Genomic DNA, 22,766 nt, shown 5'->3' with positions numbered 1-22,766 from the left:
ATATATATATATACACATATATATATATATATATATATACACACACACACACACATATATATACACACACATATATATATACATATAACTTAAAATATACATATATATACATATAACTTAACATATTAACTTAAAAATAAAAATAAGGAATTGTTGATTTGTTGCTCTGGTTGATTGACCAATCAGTGCTCCCCACTGTTTTCAAAATTATTTGTTTTAATTATTTCACGTGTTGTGCATAGCATCTTGACTTTTGCGGCAAACATTTAATTTAATTTGTAAACTGAGATGGCGGATGCGCAAATTATTCTGTTTATTTTTTATAAGTTACGAAAAGATGAGCACGATGAACACGATGGCGTTTTAGTGCCACGTAAAAAAAAAATATTTCGAGAATAAAGTCGAAATGTTACGAGATTAAAGTCAAAATGTTACGAGAATAAACTCGTAGTAATACGAGAATAAACTCGTAATATTTTAAGAAAAATAACAGAATTGCTAGAAACAATGACTGTTGAGGATTTGGTTAAATCCTACTTTAGATTGTGATTTAGCAATAAGGAAATTCTTTGTCTTTTGGCGCATCATCACGGAGTTATAATTAGTAAAAGGACACTGCAGCGAATATGTACGAAACTGAACTTATTCAGAAAAAACTGAATAATTCGACTTTATTCTCGTAACATTTCGACTTTACTCTCGTAACATTTCGACTTTATTCTCGTAACATTTCCACTTTATTCTCGAAACATTTCGACTTTATTCTCGTGACATTTCGACTTTATTCTCGTAACATTTCGACTTTATTCTCGTAACATTTCGACTTTATTCTCGTAACATTTCCACTTTACTCTCGTAACATTTCGACTTTATTCTCGTAACATTTCCACTTTATTCTCGAAACATTTCGACTTTATTCTCGTGACATTTCGACTTTATTCTCGTAACATTTCGACTTTATTCTCGTAACATTTCGACTTTATTCTCGAAATCTTTTATTTTTTTATTTTTAAGGTGGGACTAAAACGCTGTCGTACGATGAAAATGAGTAGACTGCTAAAGAAAAGACGTTGAAAGGTTATTTTACACCACTTCGCTAGAAATGATGTACAGTGTACAATGACTTTGTCATTATTATTGTTTATTGTGAAGTAAAGATTATGATGTCAAGAGTTTCTCATTCAATTATTTCGTATTTGACAGATTTAGATTAGATTCAACTTTATTGTCATTACACATATACAAGTACAGTGTAACGAAATGTAGTTTAGGTCTAAACAGAACTGCAATTAGCAAGTGCAGGATATACATTGTGAATAAATACAGAATACAATATTAGGAAAAATACAATACAATAGGCATGTACTATGAAAATACTTTACAGAAGGAGTGTTCTATGAAAATATGACAGTCGGTATGTACTATGAACAATATATACAGAAGGCGATATACTGTGAACATTAATGTACAGGTGGTTATGAACAGATAACAATTTAGACTATACAATAGTGCAAGTGACTTAAGTGTGCATTAATTATAGACATTAGCTTTTAAAGTTGCAGTGCAATAGATGAGTCAATGCGGTTATTAAAGGTACGGTGCAGTATATGAGTTAATGCGGTTATTAAGGTTACAGTGCAGTAGATGAGTTAATGCAGTTATTGAAGTTATAGTGCAATAGATGAGGTAATATACAGTGATGACCAATTTTCCAAAGGGAACAGAGTTTGAAATCTTAAATGCAATTGGAGGGCATTTCAAGCAAGCACCAATGAGAGCAGGGGGGGAGATATAAGAAACCCCCCAAAATAAGTACCTAGAAAATGTGATTACCTTACCAGAAAACAAATGAAAAGATATTTTAAATAATTTCTTACATAATTTTAATTTTTATATTGTTTTTGGAATTTTAAGTTGTCTTTATAAATGCTTTGTCTTGTAATTTTCTGTATTTTATTTTCTTTATTATTCTTTTATAATTTGTCTAACTTGTGAAACTTCTCTTTTACATAATAAAAACATGACATTTTGACTGTTTGATGACTGGTCTATTCTTGGGCTATGGTTAGATGTCATGGTTCCACTACCATGTCATGTTCAATTCCTGTCTCAAGTGGAGCCATGGCATTGCCTGATGGTTTTTTGTGAGAAAGACATAGTTCTTTCTCGTGTCTCGTCATTGTTCCCTGCATCACGTTCCTCGTCAGCCTCTCCTTAGTGCTAATCCCCAGCACCTGTTTCTCGTTATGATCCTGTGTCTGTCTCTCCTATAAAGAGTCCTCATGTTTCATTGTCCTGTGCTCGTGCATTGTTTGCTGTACTTGTTCTTGTACCTGTGTACCTGTGTACCTGTGTACCTGTGTACCTGTGTACCTGTGTACCTGTGTACCTGTGTACCTGTGTACCTGTGTACCTGTGTACCTGTGTACCTGTGTACCTGTGTACCTGTGTACCTGTGTACTTGTGCTTGTTCCTGGTCGTCTTGCCTTGTTCTTGTTCGTGTTTCCTGTATAGTAAGTGTCAGTTTAGTGTTTGTTTTATAGTTTAGTAAGTCAGTGTTTGTTCTTAAAGTTATATATTCCTGTCCTGTTTGCCCCCTCGTGGGTTTTTGTTATGCCTGTCTTGTTTAGTGTTTATTTGTTAATAAACGTCCTTGTTACCATCTATACCGTCTGTGTCTGCCTGCACTTGGGTTCCCACGCCATGTCCACATTGAGGTTCATGACAGTTAGACCTCTATGCTTAGGTTATAGTTAGGTATTGTTCTTAGGTTATAAAAGTAGTTATAGATAACTTTTTTATTCTTCGGTGGGTTTTTTTGTTTTTATATTCACATAATACAGTAAATGACAGCTATCTTGCAGATTTTGTTTTCTTGCATTCTTGTTTTCTTTCTTGTTTTTCTAAGCAATTCTGTCTCTGTCTCTTTTTTTCCCACAGTAACGATTCATTCTATAAAGATACTCTGAGAAGGTTTTACAACCTTCGCGTAAACCCGGTGTCAGCCCACGTCCTGCTTGGCAACATGTAGGTCTGGCATCCGGCGGGGTGTATGCCTGCGAAAACACCTCCCCACCCTCGCACAGGTTGGGTCAGTGTCCTATCTACCTCCCTTCCTACCCAACCACGTGGTTTAGAACAGGCATCAAATCTACCTCCCTTCTTACCAAACCACATGGTTAAGAACAGGCATTCCATCCATCACTAAACAAGCACCCCACTTAGGCCGGGAGAACATATGAACTATCACAGATAGCTCTAACCGGACCTAGTGCTACCGGACGTCTGTAACACCCCCTCCGTGGGCTGTTCCGTCTGATGTATCCTCATGAAATGGTTCCCACTCTTGGTAACTGATGACCTCCCCCAGGTGGACCTCCACCTCGCGGTTAACTACTCAGTCCACATGTTCCATGCGATCTCCTCTAAGGTCGAGACCATATCTTTATCCTCTGTATTCCTCCCCCCAGGTAGGAAGTGGCCTCTGCAGCGCATCCCTAATTAAGGAAGTCGTGCTCACCCGGTGTTATGTCTTAACTATAAATCGGTATGCCGCCGTGACGGCATCCACGATCCAGTGCGCCGGTCTCTGTTTGGAAACAGCTCTCCCCTTCTGCTGTCCTCCGAAACAGACAAAGAGTTGGTCAGAGCTCCTGAAGCTCTTCGTGCGGTCCAAGTAGAGGCGCAGTGCGCGTACTGGACACAACACTGATGGGGTTGGGTCTTCCTCCCCAATGGGGAGTGCCTGCAAGTTCACCACTTGGTCCCGGAAGGGAGTCGTGGGAACTTTGGGCACGTATCCGTGCCAAATTCGTGAGCTTTCATGGAAAAAGACAGTGGGGGAGCTTTACAAAAACGTGGAGGAATTCCAGGATTCACCAGTATCTTTGCTTTTTCCCCACAGAGTGTGCCTAATTCATCTTTGAACATCGAAAAGAGAGGACCAGGCCTGGGTTTTAGTTGTGGTTTGTTTTATTCGCCGGCAGTTGTCCGTTAGGGGCTGCCGGCTGTCTTTTTACTTTGTTGTCATGTTATTAAGGTTTGTCATGTTATTAAGGTATTAATAGGTCTGCTTGTACAAATAAGGCAAACAGTATCCAGTATAAATAACATAAGGAAGGTTGACAAAACAAACGACAAAGTTGGTTCGGAGCTCGCCATGCAGCTGCCATACTAGGAGCCATCTTGAAAGAGATGTTTCAATGTAACACATGTCATAGATTGGTAAACTGCATTTATTTGCATTTAGCCTCCACGGAAGCCCTCCGCTTTGTGTGACTGAGTAAACTGTGTGGATAGATCTACAACATAGCCTCAACTTACTGACATGATATGGAAATTAACAACAACAAGAATAAACACAATTTGCAAATAATAATCAATAAAGAAAAAACTTTTCTTTTTATAGCATTTCTGCTGTGTTGGACTATGATGTTGCCACTGCGTCAAAATATTTCTAAAACGGCCCCCCCGCCGATGACCCAATGCCCCTCCAGTAGATCTGATCTGGCGCTCACTCTGCACACACCTATAACTCAGTCAGTTTGCCTTTGTGTGTTAACGGACTGGCTTTCAGGATCCTTATGAAAATTTAACACGGTTGTCCTACAGTGAAGTTTAAAGAGATCAGTGGCTTGGCTTCACCTTATTTTAAATTTAAATATCTTTGTGTGGTTTTGACAAATATGAACCAGTTATTATTCAGCATTATCTTATGTTAAATTGATGATTCAAGCACGATTTACATCAGCCTTTTCTGATACAAAAAGTAGAGAATAATTTGAGGTTAAAGTCTCTAATGAATCCTTAGGCTCTCTCTTCCTGCGTGGTCAGTGTGACTGTGAAAAGAGACTTCTTATCACCATGTTTAAAAAACATCTTCTGTTAACACACACTCTACCATTAAGGAGTCTGTGTATGTGTGATTGTTTTGTTTCAGGAAAGTTAAAAAGAGTGGAAAATCACGAGACAGACATAACGTCATGCTTTAATTCGTATTATAGTACATGCCTCTCATCATTGATAATCTATAGGACTATATTTTTATTTAGTCATTTAGCTGACGCTTTTATCCAAAGCAACTTACAAGTTGGGTAAACATTGGAAGCAGTTGGGTCAAACATTAGGACAACAAAAAGTATAAGATCATAAAAACACGTCTCACACAGCCTAAGACAGTGTACAGAGCCAAGTTTAGTTTATCTAAGTTTAAATAAGCATGTTTTTTAAGATATTGTAGGGAAGATATAGAAATCGGAATTGATCGGTCAGGTGCTGACAGGAGAGATGTGTTTTCAGCCGATTCTTAAATATGGCCACAGAATCTGCTGGTCTTGTAGCAGCATGCAGATCATTCCACAAATGTAGAACCTATCCAGAGAAGGTTCGTGAGAGCGATTTTTTACCTTTTTGGGGTGGCACCACAAGACGTTGTTCATTTGCAGACCGTAAGGATCTGGCGAATCTACATGACCGAGTGGTGCTGGCAACCTGATCTGTGAAGTTAAGCCACTTTTAGATTTAGGTTTAGAGTGGGACGGGATTACAAGGAGTTCTGTTTTTGCAAGGTTCAGCTGCAGGTGATGGTCCTTCATCCAGAGCGAAATGTCACTCAGGCATGCTGAAATGCTTTTAGAAACAGTCAGATCGTCAGGCTGAAATGACAGGTAGAGTTGTGTATCTACCGCATAGCAGTGGTAGGAAAAGCCATGTTTCCGAATGACAGAGCCAAGGAATGTCATGTATACAAAAAAGAGCAACGGCCCAAGCACTGAGTCCTGAGGCACCCCTGTATCAAGAGTTTGGGACTCCGAGACCTCACCTTTCCAGGATACTTTAAATGACCTGCCTGAAAGGTAAGACCTGAATCATTGAAGCAACATTCTGGAGACACCCATAGCCTTGAAGGTCGACAGGGCGATGTGGTGGTTAACGGTGTCAAAGGCAGCAGATAGATCCAGTAGGATGAGTACAGACGAGTTTGAAGCAGCTCTTGCCAGTCTCAGGGCTTCGATGACAAAGAGCAGCGCAGTCTCAGTGGAATGACCACTCTTGAAACCTGACTGGTTGCTGTCCAGCAAGTTGTTCAGCATCAGAAAGGAGGAGAGCTGGTTACATACAACACGCTTCTTTCCAAACAACTCAATTTTGGTTTCATCTGTCCACAGAATGTTTTGCCAGTAGTGCTGTGGAACATCCAGGTGCTCTTTTGCAAACTTCAAACGTGCTGCAATGTTTTTTTTGGACAGCAGTGGCTTCCTCCGTGGTGACCTCCCATGAAGTCCATTCTTGTTTAATGTTTTCCTCATTGTAGATTTGTCAACAAAAATGTTAGCATGTGCCAGAGATTTCTGTAAGTGTTTAGCTGACACTCTAGGATTCTTCTTCACCTCGTTGAGCATTCTGCGCTGTGCTCTTGCAGTCATCTTTACAGGACGACCACGCCTAGGGAGTGTAGCAACAGTGCTGAACTTTCTCCATTTGTAGACAATCTGTCTTGCCGTGGACACATGGACATCAAGGCTTTTAGATATACTTTTGTAGCCCTTTCCAGCTTTATGTAAGTCAACAATTCTTGATCGTAGGTCTTCTGAGAGCTCTTTTGTGCGAGGCATGGTTCACATCAGACAACGCTTCTTCAGAACAGCAAACTCAAAACTGGTGTGTGTTTTTTATTGGACAGGCCAGCTTTAATCAACACATCCAATCTCATCACATTGATTGGACCCCAGGTTGGCTGACTCCTGGCTCCAATTAGCTCTTGGAGAAGTCATTAGCCTAGGATTTCACATACTTTTTCCACCCTACACTATGAATGTTTACATGTTGTGTTCAATAAAAACATGAAAACGTATAATGTTTGTGCGGTATTAGTTTAAGCAGACTGTGTTTCTCTATTGTTGTGACTTAGATGAAGATCAGAACACATTTTATGACCAATTTATGAAGAAATCCAAGTAAGCCCAAAGGGTTCACATACTTTTTCTTTCAACTGTATCTCTTTCTGTCAATCTGTCCTTCTGTTAAGGTACACTTACTTGAGGAGATTCCGGATGTTTTATCGATCACTTCCATTTGTTTATTGTAATGTTACAATTCAAATAAGAATCTAAACATATATTTCTCATATTTCTTTCGAGCATTTTTACATATAAGGAGCACATTGCAACACCTACATTAAAGTATGAAACTTGAAACCTCTAAAAGGGTTTGTTCTGTGCATAGTCTATTCTATTCAATGTAAAGTGTTTTAAGAAGGGAAAAGTAAATCACATCTCAATAAAATTATGTTTTGTTGAAAAACATTTAAAACATATCTTCACTTTTACATAAACTGATTGTCTAATACACATTTTTTTAGAAGATTTTATAAAGTGCATGATTAAGTATAAATGATATACTTAATTTAGTTTTATCGTTCTTATTAAACACATTTACATTTGCTGGCTGAGTGCACAGTTTTTTGTTGCAGTGATTTGCCTCATTCATCCCAGATTTGGCATGAGTGTGGCAACCACAACTGGGCGAAGTTATTTTTTCTGGCCATTTTTGGGTACAAACTGTTTTGGCTGCCTGTGATGTAGCTTATGTCTGTTAATATTTGGTACAAAGCATTGTTCACTGCTTTCATAGATACATATAAGTTATGTAAATAAACATATTTACTTAAGTAACTTAACACAATGTAAATATTTTATTTGTCCATTAATACCGTTGTTGAATTCATGAAAATATGAGTTGGTTAAACAGCGAGTTAACACATGTGCATCTACCTCCACATTTAAATGCAGTATTGAGCACAAATCACAGGGGCAACTTGAATCTTGTTTGACTGTTACAGGGACGGATGAGCACACTCGTCCATCCATCCATCCATTTTCTTCCGCTTATCAGCAGCCGGGTTGCGGGGGCAGCAGTCTAAGCAGGGATGCCCAGACATCCCTCTCCCTAGACACTTCCTCCAGCTCTTCTGGGGGGACACCGAGGCGTTCCCAGGCCAGCCGGGAGACATAGTCCCTCCAGCGTGTCCTAGGTCTTCCCTGGGGTCTCCTCCCGGTGGGACATGCCCGGAACACCTTCCCGGGAAGGCGTCCAGGGGGCATCCGGAAAAGATACCTGAGCCACCTCAGCTGGCCCCTCTCGATGAGGAGGACCAGCGGATCTACTCTGAGCTCCTCCCGAGTGACCAAGCTTCTCACCCTATCTCTCTGGGATCGCCCAGCCACCCTGCGGAGAAAGCTCATTTCGGCCGCCTGTATCCGGGATCTTGTAATTTCGGTCATGACTCACAGCTCATGACCATAGGTGAGAGTAGGAACGTAGATTGACCGGTAAATCGAGAGCTTCGCCTTGCGGCTCAACTCCTTCTTCACCACGACAGACCGGTACAGCGACCGCATTACTGCAGAAGCTGCACCGATCCGTCTGTCAATCTCCCGTTCCATCCTTCCCTCACTCGTGAACAAGATCCCCAGATACTTGAACTCCTCCACTTTAGGCAGGAACTCTCCACCTACCTGAAGTGGGCAAGCCACCCTTTTCCAACTGAGAACCATGGCCTCAGATTTGGAGGTGCTGATTCACACTCGTTAAAATCACAAAGGTGGCAATGCTGCTCAGCTACGAGATGGCAGTATGTGGGGTTCAACGCCTGTAGATACAGGATAATTTGTTACAACAATACATTGAAATAAAGCTTGGATTCATGTGATGTTTACTTGTATATTTATTTTTTAATTATTACATTAATTTATTTTCTTACATTAAATTTACGTATATAGTTTTCTGTAAATAAAACATATTACATTACTTCAGGCATATTTTTTTAGTCTGTATTAATGCATAGATGGTTTATGGCAATACAATTACATTTAGTAGCCTATTTTAATACAATATATTATTTTCAGGAAAACATTAACTATTGGTCAGTATAATAATATTGTGCCCAAGTGTATGTGTGGGCTAGCAATGCATTTCTAGGGTACACTTAATTTGTAAGCAATTATATTTATATTCATTGACAATAAAATCCAGTACAATAGGTGGCGGATGTGCACCACAAACGGAATTTGCACCCAACCAGAATTTGCACCCAACCATTATAAAGGGAAATAAATCATCAATATGGCGGACAACGGCCGATCGCATTCATACTACACCCATTCATGGAAAACAGTATGTACCATTTAGCCCGTTGAGTACGTACCTACTGAAATTACGTACCTACTCATTGAGTTTGCGATTTTGGATTCAGCCATAGGTTTCGGACACCACTACAAAATGGCGGACACACGATATAGTGCACTAAATAGGACATAGGGAGCGGTTTAAGACACAGCCCGAGACCGATGCTAAGTGACGTCTCCCGGAAGTAAAAGTGTGCGCTTTTCTGCAAAACGTTGAATCATGGCGGATTCTGCTGTCAGCAGTAGCGTACACAACATGCAGAAATGCTGCGAGCAGCCGTCCTTACAGAACAGACAGATTATAAAACCCTCGATAACAGAACTCAGCAGAGAAGTACGCACCAACATCCTGTGTACTGTAGAGGGATGCGGGAAGATTCTGCCCAACACTCCAGCACTGAACATGCATCTGGTAAAATCTCACAGGGTCAAGGTATTACATTATACAACATTTCATGAAACAATTTGGTTTACTCGTTAACCTGTTTGCTTTGGAGTTTGCTTACGAGTATTCTTGTTTCGCAGGTTTATGATTGTTTTAATGTTGAATGAACAGTTGGGTATGTGGGAGAGTATGGTACAAAATAGACAAAACATTTTATTTTACGATTTTTTTGCTCATGTGGAAGTCTGCGGAGTGCGTGCAAACAGAAGAGAAAAGATGGCTAAATGTAATTGTAATGCTATTTGGCTCCGAGATGGGAAATAAAGAGATTGGTTAGCCCGTGCAAGTAACGAGTATTAGCCTACTTGCAAGATGGGCCCAAAAAACCTTAAAACTCATAATATTGTCGCTTTCCTGTCGCTGAACGCGCTCTAAGCTTCTTGCAATGCTAAACTTATTTTGCTTTCTCGCGAACTCTAAAAGACATAAACAAACAACACCTTGGTTACTCTTCTCTGTGTTATATTGATTTTACAATGAGGTGATATCTTCTCTCTCTCTATCTGTCTGACTAAACTTTTATTTTCCCCATAATGAGTAACTTTAGGCGGGTTTGTGTGATGGAGTGTTGTTGGTAGTAGCTAAAGTAGAGACAATAATAACTAACTTGACTAAACTTATCAGTAGCTTGACAACTACGTACTTGTTAAACACTGTAGCTTTGCTTTCCCAGAAGAGCAAGAGTTCCGTAAATGACTAACAGGAGTGGGTTAATATATAAAGTTCGACATCCCCATCCTATTAGTATTAAATATGAATCTTATGTAAGGAAAACAATTAATAAACAATACAATTATACGGGTATTGTATTACATTGTTTTAAACTTCTTAATTTAAAACATGAGACATTAATACATACTCCGGTGTATCATATCACATAAAAATACTGTTGTGTACTTTAGTATTTCCTATAGTAGATTGTAGTATATTACAGCTGTAGAATATTATGTTAACTATCACACTCTATTAACATATACTACAGTATTATTCTGTAGGATTAGCTAGCCAGTTATACACTTTGTAGTATATTTTAATATTTCTTTTTATTTAGTAAAAAACGGTACACTAAATTTACTATACAGTTTCATATAATAAATACTATACATCTGTATTTTTGTGAGATTGTCATAAAAATCTTAGTAGTTTCAAAGAAGCTAGTTTAGCTAGCTAGTTATAGTATGGCAGATGGAATAACAAAGTCAAACACACCGAGAAGAGACCAGAAGGAGAAAAAAGAGCAGCTGGATTAGGAAATTAAGAAAAAGGCTTCTGACAAATATGATGTACCTATTTGAGATGTATCTGTTTTGATGCTTTCATTCTTCTGAGTAAAAATTGGGACATATGTTAAATGTGTCTTAAAGGCTGTTTGTTCTGCAGTATAAAAATGGTACTGTTTTTTTCTTTGTTCAGGTCTTAAACAGGATTTAAAAAGTCTTCAATTTGATGTTACAAAATGTGCAGCAGCCCTGATTTCACAAAGGGAACCGTTACATTTCAAGGCAATAATGAAATCATGTCGGCAAACTAACGTCTGACCAGAGTTTGATTCCCGTCTCAAGCATCTTTTGCTGGTCCCACTCCCCTGTCTCTATCAAATGCTTTACTGTCTGTTCTCCACTGTCTTTTCAAAATTGAAGGCAAAAATCTTAAGAGAAAAAGATGATCATTTTAATTTTTTATTATGAGACAAAATCGACGACATATGTTGTAGTGAAATGTGACCTCTGATCTGTGTTCAAAATTGAAAGGGACAGTTCACCTAAAATTAATGAAAGTAATGAATTATGTTATCAAATGTTATTGCAATCACAATACTACTAATGCAAGCTTGCATAGAATATTGAATGTTAAAGCTCTATGGAAGAGATCCGACATCACAGCCTAAATGACTAAAGGAGAAGACACGCCAGTGTCATTTACCAATGTTAATAACAAGCTTCTAATGACACATCACTGTTATCATAGATCTTCCTACTCTTTTCAATAGATTTTTACACCCTTGTTTCATCACACTTTTTTAAAAACAGTTTTGCCAGGCTGACTGTGCAGTAAACAGAACACTATTGGTTATATTGAAAGGGGGTGGCCCACTAATATGATATGTCTCACTCTTTTTAATTTTAAAATTCCCACTGGAATGCCTTGGAACACGCAGCATTTGAGGTGTTGATGTAATTTGAATTGAAAAATGGAGAGAGCGCGAGACATGTCGAGTGACCCTGCCCCCTTATAAAATAACCAAGTAGAACCATTTCATTTTCAGCATACAGTCAACATGGCAAAGCTGCATTTAAAAGCATAATAGTGTAAAAGTCTATTTGAAATAATAGGAAGATCACTGTTAACAGTGATGTATCATTTGAAGCATAAGTTATTTATGTTGGTGTCACTCACTGGCATTTGTCTTCTCCTTTACTCATCAAGGCTGCAATATCCAATCTCTTCCATATAGCCTTAACATTCAATATTCTGTACTTGAAACGGGTCAGATACATTGTGTTTTCTCAGTGGATTTGCGCGTATGATCGCAATCATGTCTCTGAACCGGAGGACATTTCAACTGCTTTAAAGAGTTTAATGTTAATGTTTACACTGTCTGGATTAGCCCCCATCTCCCATCTAGGGCATTATGCGTCATTCACCATGTAGGACATAAGACATATGCCAACAAGTGGCTGATTTGAGGTGCCGCTTACGCAGCTTTCATAGTGAATGGAGTTGGACTCTTCGGATTCTAAAGAGGATTTGATTGGACAAGAACTTTGACGAGAGGTGAAAGTCTACACTGTAAAATCTAATTTGTTGATCTTACTTAAAAAAAGCATGCAAACCGTTTGCATTAAAAAAACTAAGTAAAGTGAAATGGTATTGATGAGTTCAAGTAACTAAAAAAATTAGTTAATATGTACTCTTGACTTAGTGTGGAGTACTCCGAATTAACTATTATTACCAACTTAAGAATTTCCTTTGGATCTATTGCACTGTATACCCGGACAAGTTTGCAATACTAAATTTTGATTACCGTATAGCTAAATTAAATGTTACTACAGTTCACATAAATATTATTCTAAAAATGCATAAATCAAACACCTTGACTTGTGCAACACAAAATGAGCAAGAGGAGACGGATCTCAACTGTGTGCACACACTATGCTCATTGGTAAAAAACATGCGAGCTTTGGAGACCCTAATCACATGCACCTATCTTCTAAACAGTGGTAACCACAAAACTGTTAAAAATATGTAAACTCTTCTAAATATCTGAGAGAAGTGAACATTTAACTCTATCCAGTCTTTAACTTTACTAAAAACATATAAAATAATCATATTTTTAAAAATGTACTCTCCTAATGCAGTCTGGCGCAAAGCATGCTGCTCTCCACTGCCTCTGGCTGGTGTAGTAAAGTAATTGCTTCGCTTGCCGCTACTTGCTTGATTTAAGTAAAATATACTAAAGGCGAAAAGTAAGTTGTTTTTTTTCCCCTGCAAGATATCGTAACTTAATAAAAACTAGTAAAATGTATACATTTTTACAACTGAGGAAAGTTAACAAATAATTTGTAAGTCAGGACAACAATTAGACTTTACAGTGTAGCGTGATGTCATGGAATCTCTAGATTTATTTGAGCGCACATGCCAGACTGTCAGTTTTAAACGATTATATCTGCAAATTTTGTCACTGCGTAGGAAAATATAATTTTATTGACGTCATTAAGGATTTATTTTTTTTCACTGGGGCTTTAAGTACAACTATTAAAGACGGTTTCAGTGGCAAAAATATAAATAAACATGTTTATTAACAATAAAAACTTCAACGTCTTGTATATGTTATATTTAATTGCACTCCTAAAGGCAGAAACAACTTAAAAAACTGTGATCATATATGTTCGAAATGGAGATTTTTACAATATCCGAAGGCTGAATAATTAATATTTCTATTGATTTATGGGATGTTAGGATAGGACAATATCTGGCAGAGATACTGTTGTTTAAAACTCTGGAATCTGAGGGTGCAAAAAAATCTAAATATTGAAACTCACAAAATATCTAAATGGAACATGATCCTTACTTAATATCCTAATGATTTTTGTCATAAAAGAAAATCAATAATCTTGACCCATACAATGTATTTTTGGCTTTTACTAAAAATGTTCCTGTGCTACTTAAGATTGGTTTTGTGATCCAGGGTAAAATATGGTAATGTTGTTGGGGATTTACAGTAAAAGACCCGTTGACCAGTTATGAATGAATGAAGACAAGATGTCAGGAATGCAATTAATAGAAGAGAATTTACTGAAGAAAAATAGTTTGTAGTTTTGCCAGCAGAAGTCAGCTTCAGCACTCTCAAGGTGTTCCACAGGTGACCTACCTTACATTCAAAATGCAGTTGTTTTTAAGCTAACAGAGTCAACTAACTACGTCACGGGTCTTCAACTACTTATCTTTGTGGGCCAGATTACAAAAGTATAATTTGGATGCAGGCCAATTTTTCCCATATCATAATTTCTTCTGTTATTTTGTATTTCCGTTATTTGTTGCATTTTGTTCCTTTTATACTGTTTTTGTTGCTGTTTCTTACAGGTCACATATTAAAACATGCACACAAATATTGCATCCAGTGTACTCCTTTTCATTATATTTAATTTAAAGGGATATTGTTTTTTTAAATGTTTTTTTATATTCCCTAAAACGTTTTAATGAAATTGCTGTTAATTTACTAACCCACATTCCCCCAGTACATCGAAGATGTGGGTGGTATTGTTTTTTTCCAAGAAGATACTTATGAAGATATTGAATAAATGAAATTCAGATAAAAATAAAGTAAAAAATGCTAATACATTCAGCACAAAAGTAATCCCTGCCCCTTGATGTTAAAACTGGCGTCTAATAAAGCAAATCAAACTGTGTGTTAAGGAAACAGAACGCTACTATCGAATCCTTGGGTGAATTACAATTGCATTCGTGCCTGTCACGATCCCAGTACGTCACGATCCCTGTCCATGTTTCCCCTGTACAGTATTTGTGAACTTTTCTGTTACTTCCTGTTCTGTGCCATGTTTTGTAGTCCTTTGTAGTTTTTAGTCTCAACTAGTTTCCCCAGTTGTTTCCTGTTTCCTTGTTATCGTAGTGTATCTAAGCCTTAGTGTTTCCTTTGTTTGGTGTCTGTCTTTGTTTTATGCTTCGTTCAGTCTGTGGATTACCTTGGTTTGTTTTCGTCATTTATTATTTAAATTAAATGTTTACTGCACGTGGATCCGCTTTCAAAGGTGTGGCATTTTCAGGATGTGCATTTCTTAAAGCACACCAAAGCCTCTCTACTTATTTTAAATGTTAGGGGGGCCAGGTAAAGATTTGGCCCGCCGCGGTCACCAGTTGACTAGCCCTGAACTACCTCATTACTTGGGTAAATGAAGCTCACATGATTAGTTATACATAGATTAACAAAATCACAAAGCTTCTGGAATCATGAGACAGAACATACAGTCAGGTCCATAAATATTGGGACATCGACACAATTCTAACATTTTTGGCTCTATACACCACCACAATGGATTTCAAATTAAACGAACAAGATGTGCTTTAACTGCAGACTGTCAGCTTTAATTTGAGGGTATGTATATCCAAATCAGGTGAACGGTGTAGGAATTACAACAGTTTGCATATGTGCCTCCCACTTGTTAGGGACCAAAAGTAATGGGACAGAATAATAATCATAAATTAAACTTTCACTTTTTAATACTTGGTTGTATAATACCCTTTGCAGTCAATTACAGTCTGAAGCCTGGAACACATAGACATCACCAGACGCTAGGTTTTATCCCTGGTGATGCTCTTCCAGGCCTCTACTGCAACCGTCTTCAGTTCCTGCTTGTTCTCGGGGCATTTTCCCTTCAGTTTTGTCTTCAGCAAGTGAAATGCATGCTCAATCGGATTCAGGTCAGGTGATTGACTTGGCCATTGCATAACAGTCCACTTCTTTCCCTTAAAAAACTATTTGGTTGCTTTTGCAGTATGAATTCCAATTCGAAGAACTTTTGCTAACTTTCTGAAAACGTTGGAGCTACGACCTAAAATAACGTTGTAAATTAATCCCATGGAGAATGTTGTAGCGACATGGTATATGGGTCTTCAGATAACCTATGACACTGTCACGGTTTAACTCTGTTTCGGTTTTGCCTTCGGTTTCTGATGTCCTTATTAGTTAATTAGTCCCTCACCTGATTCAGTTTCCCTTGACTGCGTTTCCCCATGTATTTAAGCCTTGTGTGTTCCTCAGTTCCTTCTCTGCTATTGTTTATGTTTGCGTGTAACTCTGTTCCTGTGGATTCATTAAAACCCTTCTTAGATTATACTTTGTCTTTGTTGTGCGCTAATATCCAGTCGTCACTTGACAGACACTGGTCATTTGATAAATGAAATAGGTGATTTCTATTTATTATGTTATTATATTGAAAATGTATGATCAGAGTAAAATCTATTATATTGTCAAAACGAATGCTATTAATCAATTTTTTCACATTAATGGTTATTTTGTTTTGCCTCACTGCATGATATTTAGCGGTTTATTTGTATTCTTTTTCTACCTTTTACCTTACAGATGTGAGAGTAAACTCATATTTTAGTGATTTTCGATCGATTTGGCAGGTTAAAACTAACGGACCCTTATATTTTCGAGTGTGACTGAAGAAGCTTTGGATGGTTGTATCTAAAAAACAGACATCCTGCTAAACTTGTTGTAAGTAAAGAATATAATGTTAATCTTAAAGATAATATTTATTAATCTTTGTCAATAATTATCTGCATTAAATACTCTACATAAATTACCAAAGACTTCAACACAATATAATTTACTTATGTATCTAAATAGAGTGAAGTTTTATTCATCGTTATATTTTGTATAATACATATCGAACTAGAAAGTTATTTAAAATATGGATAAAATTGAGTTTTTAATGCACAGATTAAATCACAAATTCATTTAATCCTCCATACAAGGTGTTTAAATAAAATTATAAAAACGATTTTAACTGTTTGGTTGTTGGGATGTACTCATCATGTTCCATAATTGTTATTCCAGTGGCTACCGGTTGAAGCACGTTTCATATTCAAGTCACTACTGCTTGCCTACAGGACTATCACTGGATCTGCACTGGCATACTTTCACACCCTACTACACTCCTACTCCCCATCAAGAACCCTGCGTTCAGCAAATGAGCAGTGTCTTGTATTGCCTATCAAAAGGGCAGTAAATCGCTTTCCCGCTCCTCCTATTGGAAGATTCTTCCTTACTCAGTCCAGTCAACCACATATCTCACAACATTAAAAAAATACTTAAAACCCATCTCTTCTGTGAATACTTGACAAAAAAATGAAAATAAATAAACACTAACCCTCTCTCTTTCTCTCAAAATGTTTTGGTCTAGATTAAGCTGAAACTAGTAACTTTGTATTGGCACCTATTGTATTATTGCTCCTGTATAACATATCGCTTATTGCTGCCTGAATTCTCTGTAGGTCGCTTTGTATAAAAGCATCTGCTAAATGTTGCACAGCAATCAATCTGTGGATACTTACCGGGAGGGAATTAATTCCCTGGTTCCTGTCTCCTTCCTTCCTTATTTTGAACATTGTTACAGCATGATAATGTTATAACTTGTATTTTCCATTATTATCGATTATTGTTTGGTATCTATCTGTTGTAATTGACATCGAGATATTTGCGAGACATTGGTGATATACATTAACATCTTCACTTCGCCCAGCCCTAATGGGAAGCTTCGTGGATATAAACTACTACATCTGAAATGTTTTGAAGCTGGATTTGTTGTCAGTCAAAAATGTATTAAATATTCTGGATCCGTAGGGAGTGCAACTCAGAAGAGAAATCGCTGTCTTGATGTTGGCTAGTGTACAGTGGGCGTCGGTTCGCCAATCTGCGGAGAAAATATGTCACTTTTATGAAATAGACTAATGTGTAATTATTATGAGACCTCATATTATCCCTTTGTAACAAGAAAATAGATTGTTTAATTGACATATTATCCAGTCAAAACGAGAAAAGATACAATTTTAACGACATTTAATGAGATAATATATTGTTTAAAACAACATATTTTTCTCACGCAGGTTTTCATTAATCAACATCTCAACAAATTGTAACGTTTTAACGACATCCTGTTAAAACAACATATTATCCCGCTTAAACAACATTTTATCGCGGTATTATGACATAATTGAGTGGAAAAAGTAAAAAAAATGTATGTGGCAGCAATGGGCCACTGTATCAAACAACCAAAAGACACTGACATTAATATAAATATTAATGTCTTCTTATATATGTTTTTTATAACAGATAAAGGAAAAAGTATCATACACTAATAGAATATAGTTAATAGTTATAGTACATCTTTAATAACTAAAGTGTTTAAAGCGAGTTTATGTATATACAATTATATTTGTATTAATTTATTAATGCATTAATGAAAGCAATCTTTGATGTTTACTACATCACTACGGTTACAGCCCTTGTGTGTTATTTGAATACAGGCATGAGTTTAGTCAAAGATAATAACAATATGCACCACTGCTATTATTATAAATGTGGGGAATGCAAAGCTCAATATGGTCACTTTAGCAAAGGAAGTCCTCCCCTCCAATACTAAGGGTCAGTTATCAAGTGATGAAGACTGACTATTCTCTTGGGGAGGGGGTTGTCAATCTGAAATTAAGGAATTACCAAAGGCAAAACATCAGTCATGTTTATTTTAGAAAGTACTCAATTCTTACTACTGTATGTTTCTTATAATTCCAGGAAGGTCTGGTTAATCCTACGATCAGGAAAGATTTGAAAGCTTCACAGAAGATCTATTGTTGCCCAGTAGAAGGCTGCCCAAGGGGACCAAAAAGACCCTTCTCCCAGTTTTCACTTGTTAAACAGGTACTTATTAACATTTTTCTGATATTGTTTTATTAAGAACTTAATAAAAAAGCATGACCTTTTTTGAAAGCAGTTCCTAGCACATATGTTTCCTAATCCTGTTTATGGTGCAGCACTTTATGAAGATGCATGCAGAGAAGAAGCACAAGTGTTTGAAGTGCTGTAATAGCTACAGCACAGAGTGGGATTTGCGGCGACACACTGAGGACTGTGGGAGGACATATAGCTGTACATGTGGTTGTCCTTATGCCAGTAGACCAGCACTGCTGTCTCATACCTACAGAACAGGTCACGAGGTTCCTAAAGAGCACAGGTACTTGGTTTAATTTGTTATTGTATTTCGTATCTTATAATTTAAGCTTGGATTCTTAAGTAACAGCAACTTAAATTTCTAAGTTTACAAACTTTGTCTATGTTCACTTAATATTGTCTATCCTGTTTTAAGCAGCCAAATATCAACCAGTTTCACATTTCTGCCTCTGATTATCGCAGGACAGTCCGAACAAAGGAGTTGTAATCACAGCATTAGCATATCTAAAATAATGCCTTTCAATCATGGCAACATTCAAAACTATTGTTAACTCTTATTTTCTGAGTTAACGCTCTACTCTTCAGCATAATGGTAACTTCTTTAAACCACCAATGAAACCAAAACTCATTTTACACCAATAAATCTGAGTACCACATATTAAGAAGACTCTAACTTCTCTTGTTATGCTTAAAATGCATTGAATAACACACAAATGTGACATTTTTATTATTTTTCTGTGTTATGCAAAGCATGCCTGGAAATCCTTTGCTCAGTTGTGTCTATGTTAAAGTTAAAGTAACTTAAGTAAATTTAACTTAAATAGTATATTGTAAAGGCAAAGATATAAAAAGCATTGTCAATTTTACTCAAGATAATACATACAACATTTCTTTAAAAAAAAATTGCGCAACAAATGATTTTGTTACTAAAAAATATCAAAGTAAAATACCAAACATGATATACAATAGATTTTTTTGGACAATGTTGCAATTTTTTGTTACAATTCAAACCCAGAGCTCATTTTTGTCAGTGTTCACAAATTGTTTAGTACAGGGAACTTGTTTGCATGCTCCACTGTATGATCTCAAAAGGATGTCTGGAGTGGTGGGGCTTCAGACCCAACTAACATACACCAAAGTTTGTTTTTCGAAATTTACTCATGCACTGCAAGTCCCGCAGCGCGTCTTTCTCTGAACATGCATTTTTTACTATTTCTGGACAAATTTTGGTTGGCGAACATTCGCCAACCAAACTAATTAGTTCATTGATTTACTAACTAATTACAAACTAATTAGTTCATTAGTTCAATGAACTAATTAGTTCATTGATTTAACAGAAATCATTTGTGTATTCTATGTCAGCCATATACACTATAAGCATATCAATTATATGTATATATGAAAATGTGCCTATATGCACTGAACAATTGTTGAAAAGGTGATAAATGTTCCAGCCAATGTAATTTAAGTTTCACATAACATGTATTTACATAAATTAATATATAGCCTTTAATACTGTATGTAGTAAAACCCAGGTTTTCGCTATAAATAAATCATTTTCACAGTGACACATTGTTATATTATGTCAGGACTATCATTGCACTGTTTAATTGATGAATTGCTTAGTATCAATTTGTGTCTTTCTTATAGGTATCCACCTGTAAAAAAGAGGAAAATGGAAAGATTGGCAAAAAATGCAATAAACATTTTGCCCAACGAACAAATGTATGAAATGCCATACTCTGAGAAAAAAATCAATGAGATTTCTAATGAATGGCTCTCCGAAGTCCCAGACACCGCACGACACAAACGTTACTACCCAAGAAATATTCAGAAGCTCCTACTCCCCAAACCCAAAGTGGCTCTAGTAAATGTTCCTGTCATGCAACTCACACATCTGCCCATCCTCCTTCCCACTACAGAAAGTAGTGCTGTGAGATCATTGGTCTTGGCTGTAGATGCGCAAGGGTCTGTTAGCAGTGTGCACCTTTTGCAACCGTCAATTATGAATTTCAAAGACACTTTCCCTGTACCTAGATCTTGCCCTGAAACCATTAGCACAGGAGTACAGGTCAATCTTGAGGACCCTGCATTCGTTGGAGATCTAGTTATCCATCTTGAATCTAGCGGCAAAGGCACTTCTACAAACATTCAAACAGCTATCTCAAACCTTAAATGGGCAAACACGGAAGCTGGACCAGTGAATGTTCCCCCCAGCTGTGAGGTCTCGGTGTCGTCTTGCTCTCAAACAGACATCACTGTGAGTGCTCAAATTCAGCTGCCTGTCAGTGTGCAAACCCAGACATTACCTTCTCGGATTAGAGCCTTGTCCTCCATTGGAGCACAGACAGATGTTTATAGTTTCTCTTCTGCTAATGTGAACCGAGAAACACAGACAAGCTCTTCTGGTGTAGCCCAATTTGAAAAAGGCCAGTTGAACCAGGCTATGTGCACAGATCTTTTCGATACTGGTACACTAAGTGTCTCCACTCAGACATCAACATTTAATGCTTCTTTCAGAACCAGTGGTTTGGAGGATTCCCTATCCAACACTGATACCAGACTTTTTGAAGACAAGACCCAGAATGACATTTTACACCAAAACACAGTTGCAGACAACCAGACTCAGACTATGATACTTTTCAGAGACCTTGAGAACATCCTTTCAGACAGCCTGGGTACAGTATCTTCAAGCTGTACTTCAGGTTTGGTTTCTGTGCATGAACCACAACATGCTAGTATTGACTTTGATTTTGAGGAGTTCCTTAATGCAACACACATTCAGACTCAGACAGAAGAAAGTGGCTTAAACAGTCTAAACACAGAAACAACTTTGGAACTCTTAGATATTGAGACACAGACAGACTTTTTGCTCTTTGACAACCTGGGTGATGGACACAATAGTGATGTGGCAACAAGGGTGCAACCAAATGATCTGGAGCTAGAGATGTTTGACACCCAGACCCAGACAGACCTCAACTTCCTATTAAAAACAAGTGGGCACATGCCCCTCAGCAACATCCTCAGGCAACCTGGCTTCAGTATAAGCACAGAGTCCTCGGGCATAGAGACACAAACTGACATAAGGCCCGAACTGCTGCCCCTGCCCTGCACTCAGGAAGGACAGGCCAGACTTAGTAGCGCCAAGACCCAGACCATCTCCAGTTCATTAACCAGTCTGGGACACCGCTTCCACACTAGTAACGAGACCCAAACAGCAGTGGATGACTTTCTTTCAGCAGATTTGGCTTGGAACGTGGAGTCTCACTTTAGCTCGGTGGAAACGCAGACATGTAAGGAGCTTATTTCACTGTTTCCAAATGCTGGGAAATCAAAAAGCTGAGGGCTTTATCAAACTGACAGTTGTTATTTGAGTAAGATTACGGAAGAGTCCTATCTGTCATTTCCTACAGTATAGGTGGTAGAGCTGCATGCTCTAATTCAGCATGCTTGTAAAAATTTCGACACTCATAAATAAGGTAATGTATCTGGATGTTTCTTAAAGATGTTTGCATAAGCATTGCAGCACTTTATCACTTCAGTGTCATTATGTAGTTTATTTTCATTGCAGGCATTTTACCTTGTATTTGTTCAAAGAGAATGGTTAACAGACTCTAGTTTGGATGCTATGTTGGTAGTACTTAATTTCTGTGTGGTCCAATTAAAGAAATCGGATGTGATAATTATATACAATTATTTAAAGGCTCTGTTCTGCAGTTATACTTTAATGTCAGTTGTTGTTTAGTCTAATAGTCATTGTGGATGTTTTATTGTCATTGAACTGTTTACTTGTATAAAGCAGACTTTTGTGTTTATTAGTACTGTACAATGCTTAAGACCAATCTAGTTGTTGACACTGAATACATTTTGTTTCTTGGTCATGCATACTGTACATTTTTTGCATACTGTTATGTCATCAGAACTTTTATTATCGTACATCTTCGAGTCAGTTGATAACTCAAACTCGCATGTTTCATTTTCTTTCAAAAACGCAGTACTTTGATTTGCTTTCTGTACGGTATTTTATTTAAATATGAAAATGGCTCTTGTTTACAGTAAACAAAAATCATATTACCCTGAAAGCATGTATTATAAGGTTGTTAATTTTCAGGATTGAGTTTACACATCTTAAAAAATGGATAGTTAATAAAAAAATTATAATTTA

General features: G+C 37.3%; 1 protein-coding gene across 3 annotated transcripts; it reads left to right on the top strand.

The window, feature by feature from the left end:
* Positions 1-9,365: 9,365 nt before the first annotated feature.
* On the top strand, positions 9,366-22,766 carry atmin (ATM interactor). 3 transcript variants are annotated; one of them, XM_056766167.1, is made up of 5 exons: positions 9,479-9,618; positions 16,232-16,369; positions 16,712-18,571; positions 18,685-18,884; positions 20,252-22,766. In XM_056766167.1, exons 4-5 carry the CDS (start codon positions 18,691-18,693, stop codon positions 21,942-21,944), a joined length of 1,887 nt encoding a protein of 628 aa, XP_056622145.1. In that variant the 5' UTR covers positions 9,479-9,618; positions 16,232-16,369; positions 16,712-18,571; positions 18,685-18,690; the 3' UTR covers positions 21,945-22,766. The 3 variants fall into 3 exon arrangements, with proteins under 3 accessions (XP_056622144.1, XP_056622145.1, XP_056622146.1); XM_056766166.1 differs by lacking the exon at positions 16,232-16,369 and having other exon boundaries at positions 9,366-9,618; positions 18,446-18,571; XM_056766168.1 differs by lacking the exons at positions 9,479-9,618; positions 16,232-16,369 and having other exon boundaries at positions 16,718-16,876; positions 18,446-18,571.

This window comes from Triplophysa dalaica, chromosome 14, assembly GCF_015846415.1.
Source record: "Triplophysa dalaica isolate WHDGS20190420 chromosome 14, ASM1584641v1, whole genome shotgun sequence".
Taxonomy (NCBI): domain Eukaryota; kingdom Metazoa; phylum Chordata; class Actinopteri; order Cypriniformes; family Nemacheilidae; genus Triplophysa; species Triplophysa dalaica.
Note: the sequence above shows the minus strand (reverse complement) of the source record. Positions and strands in the feature narration are given on the sequence as shown.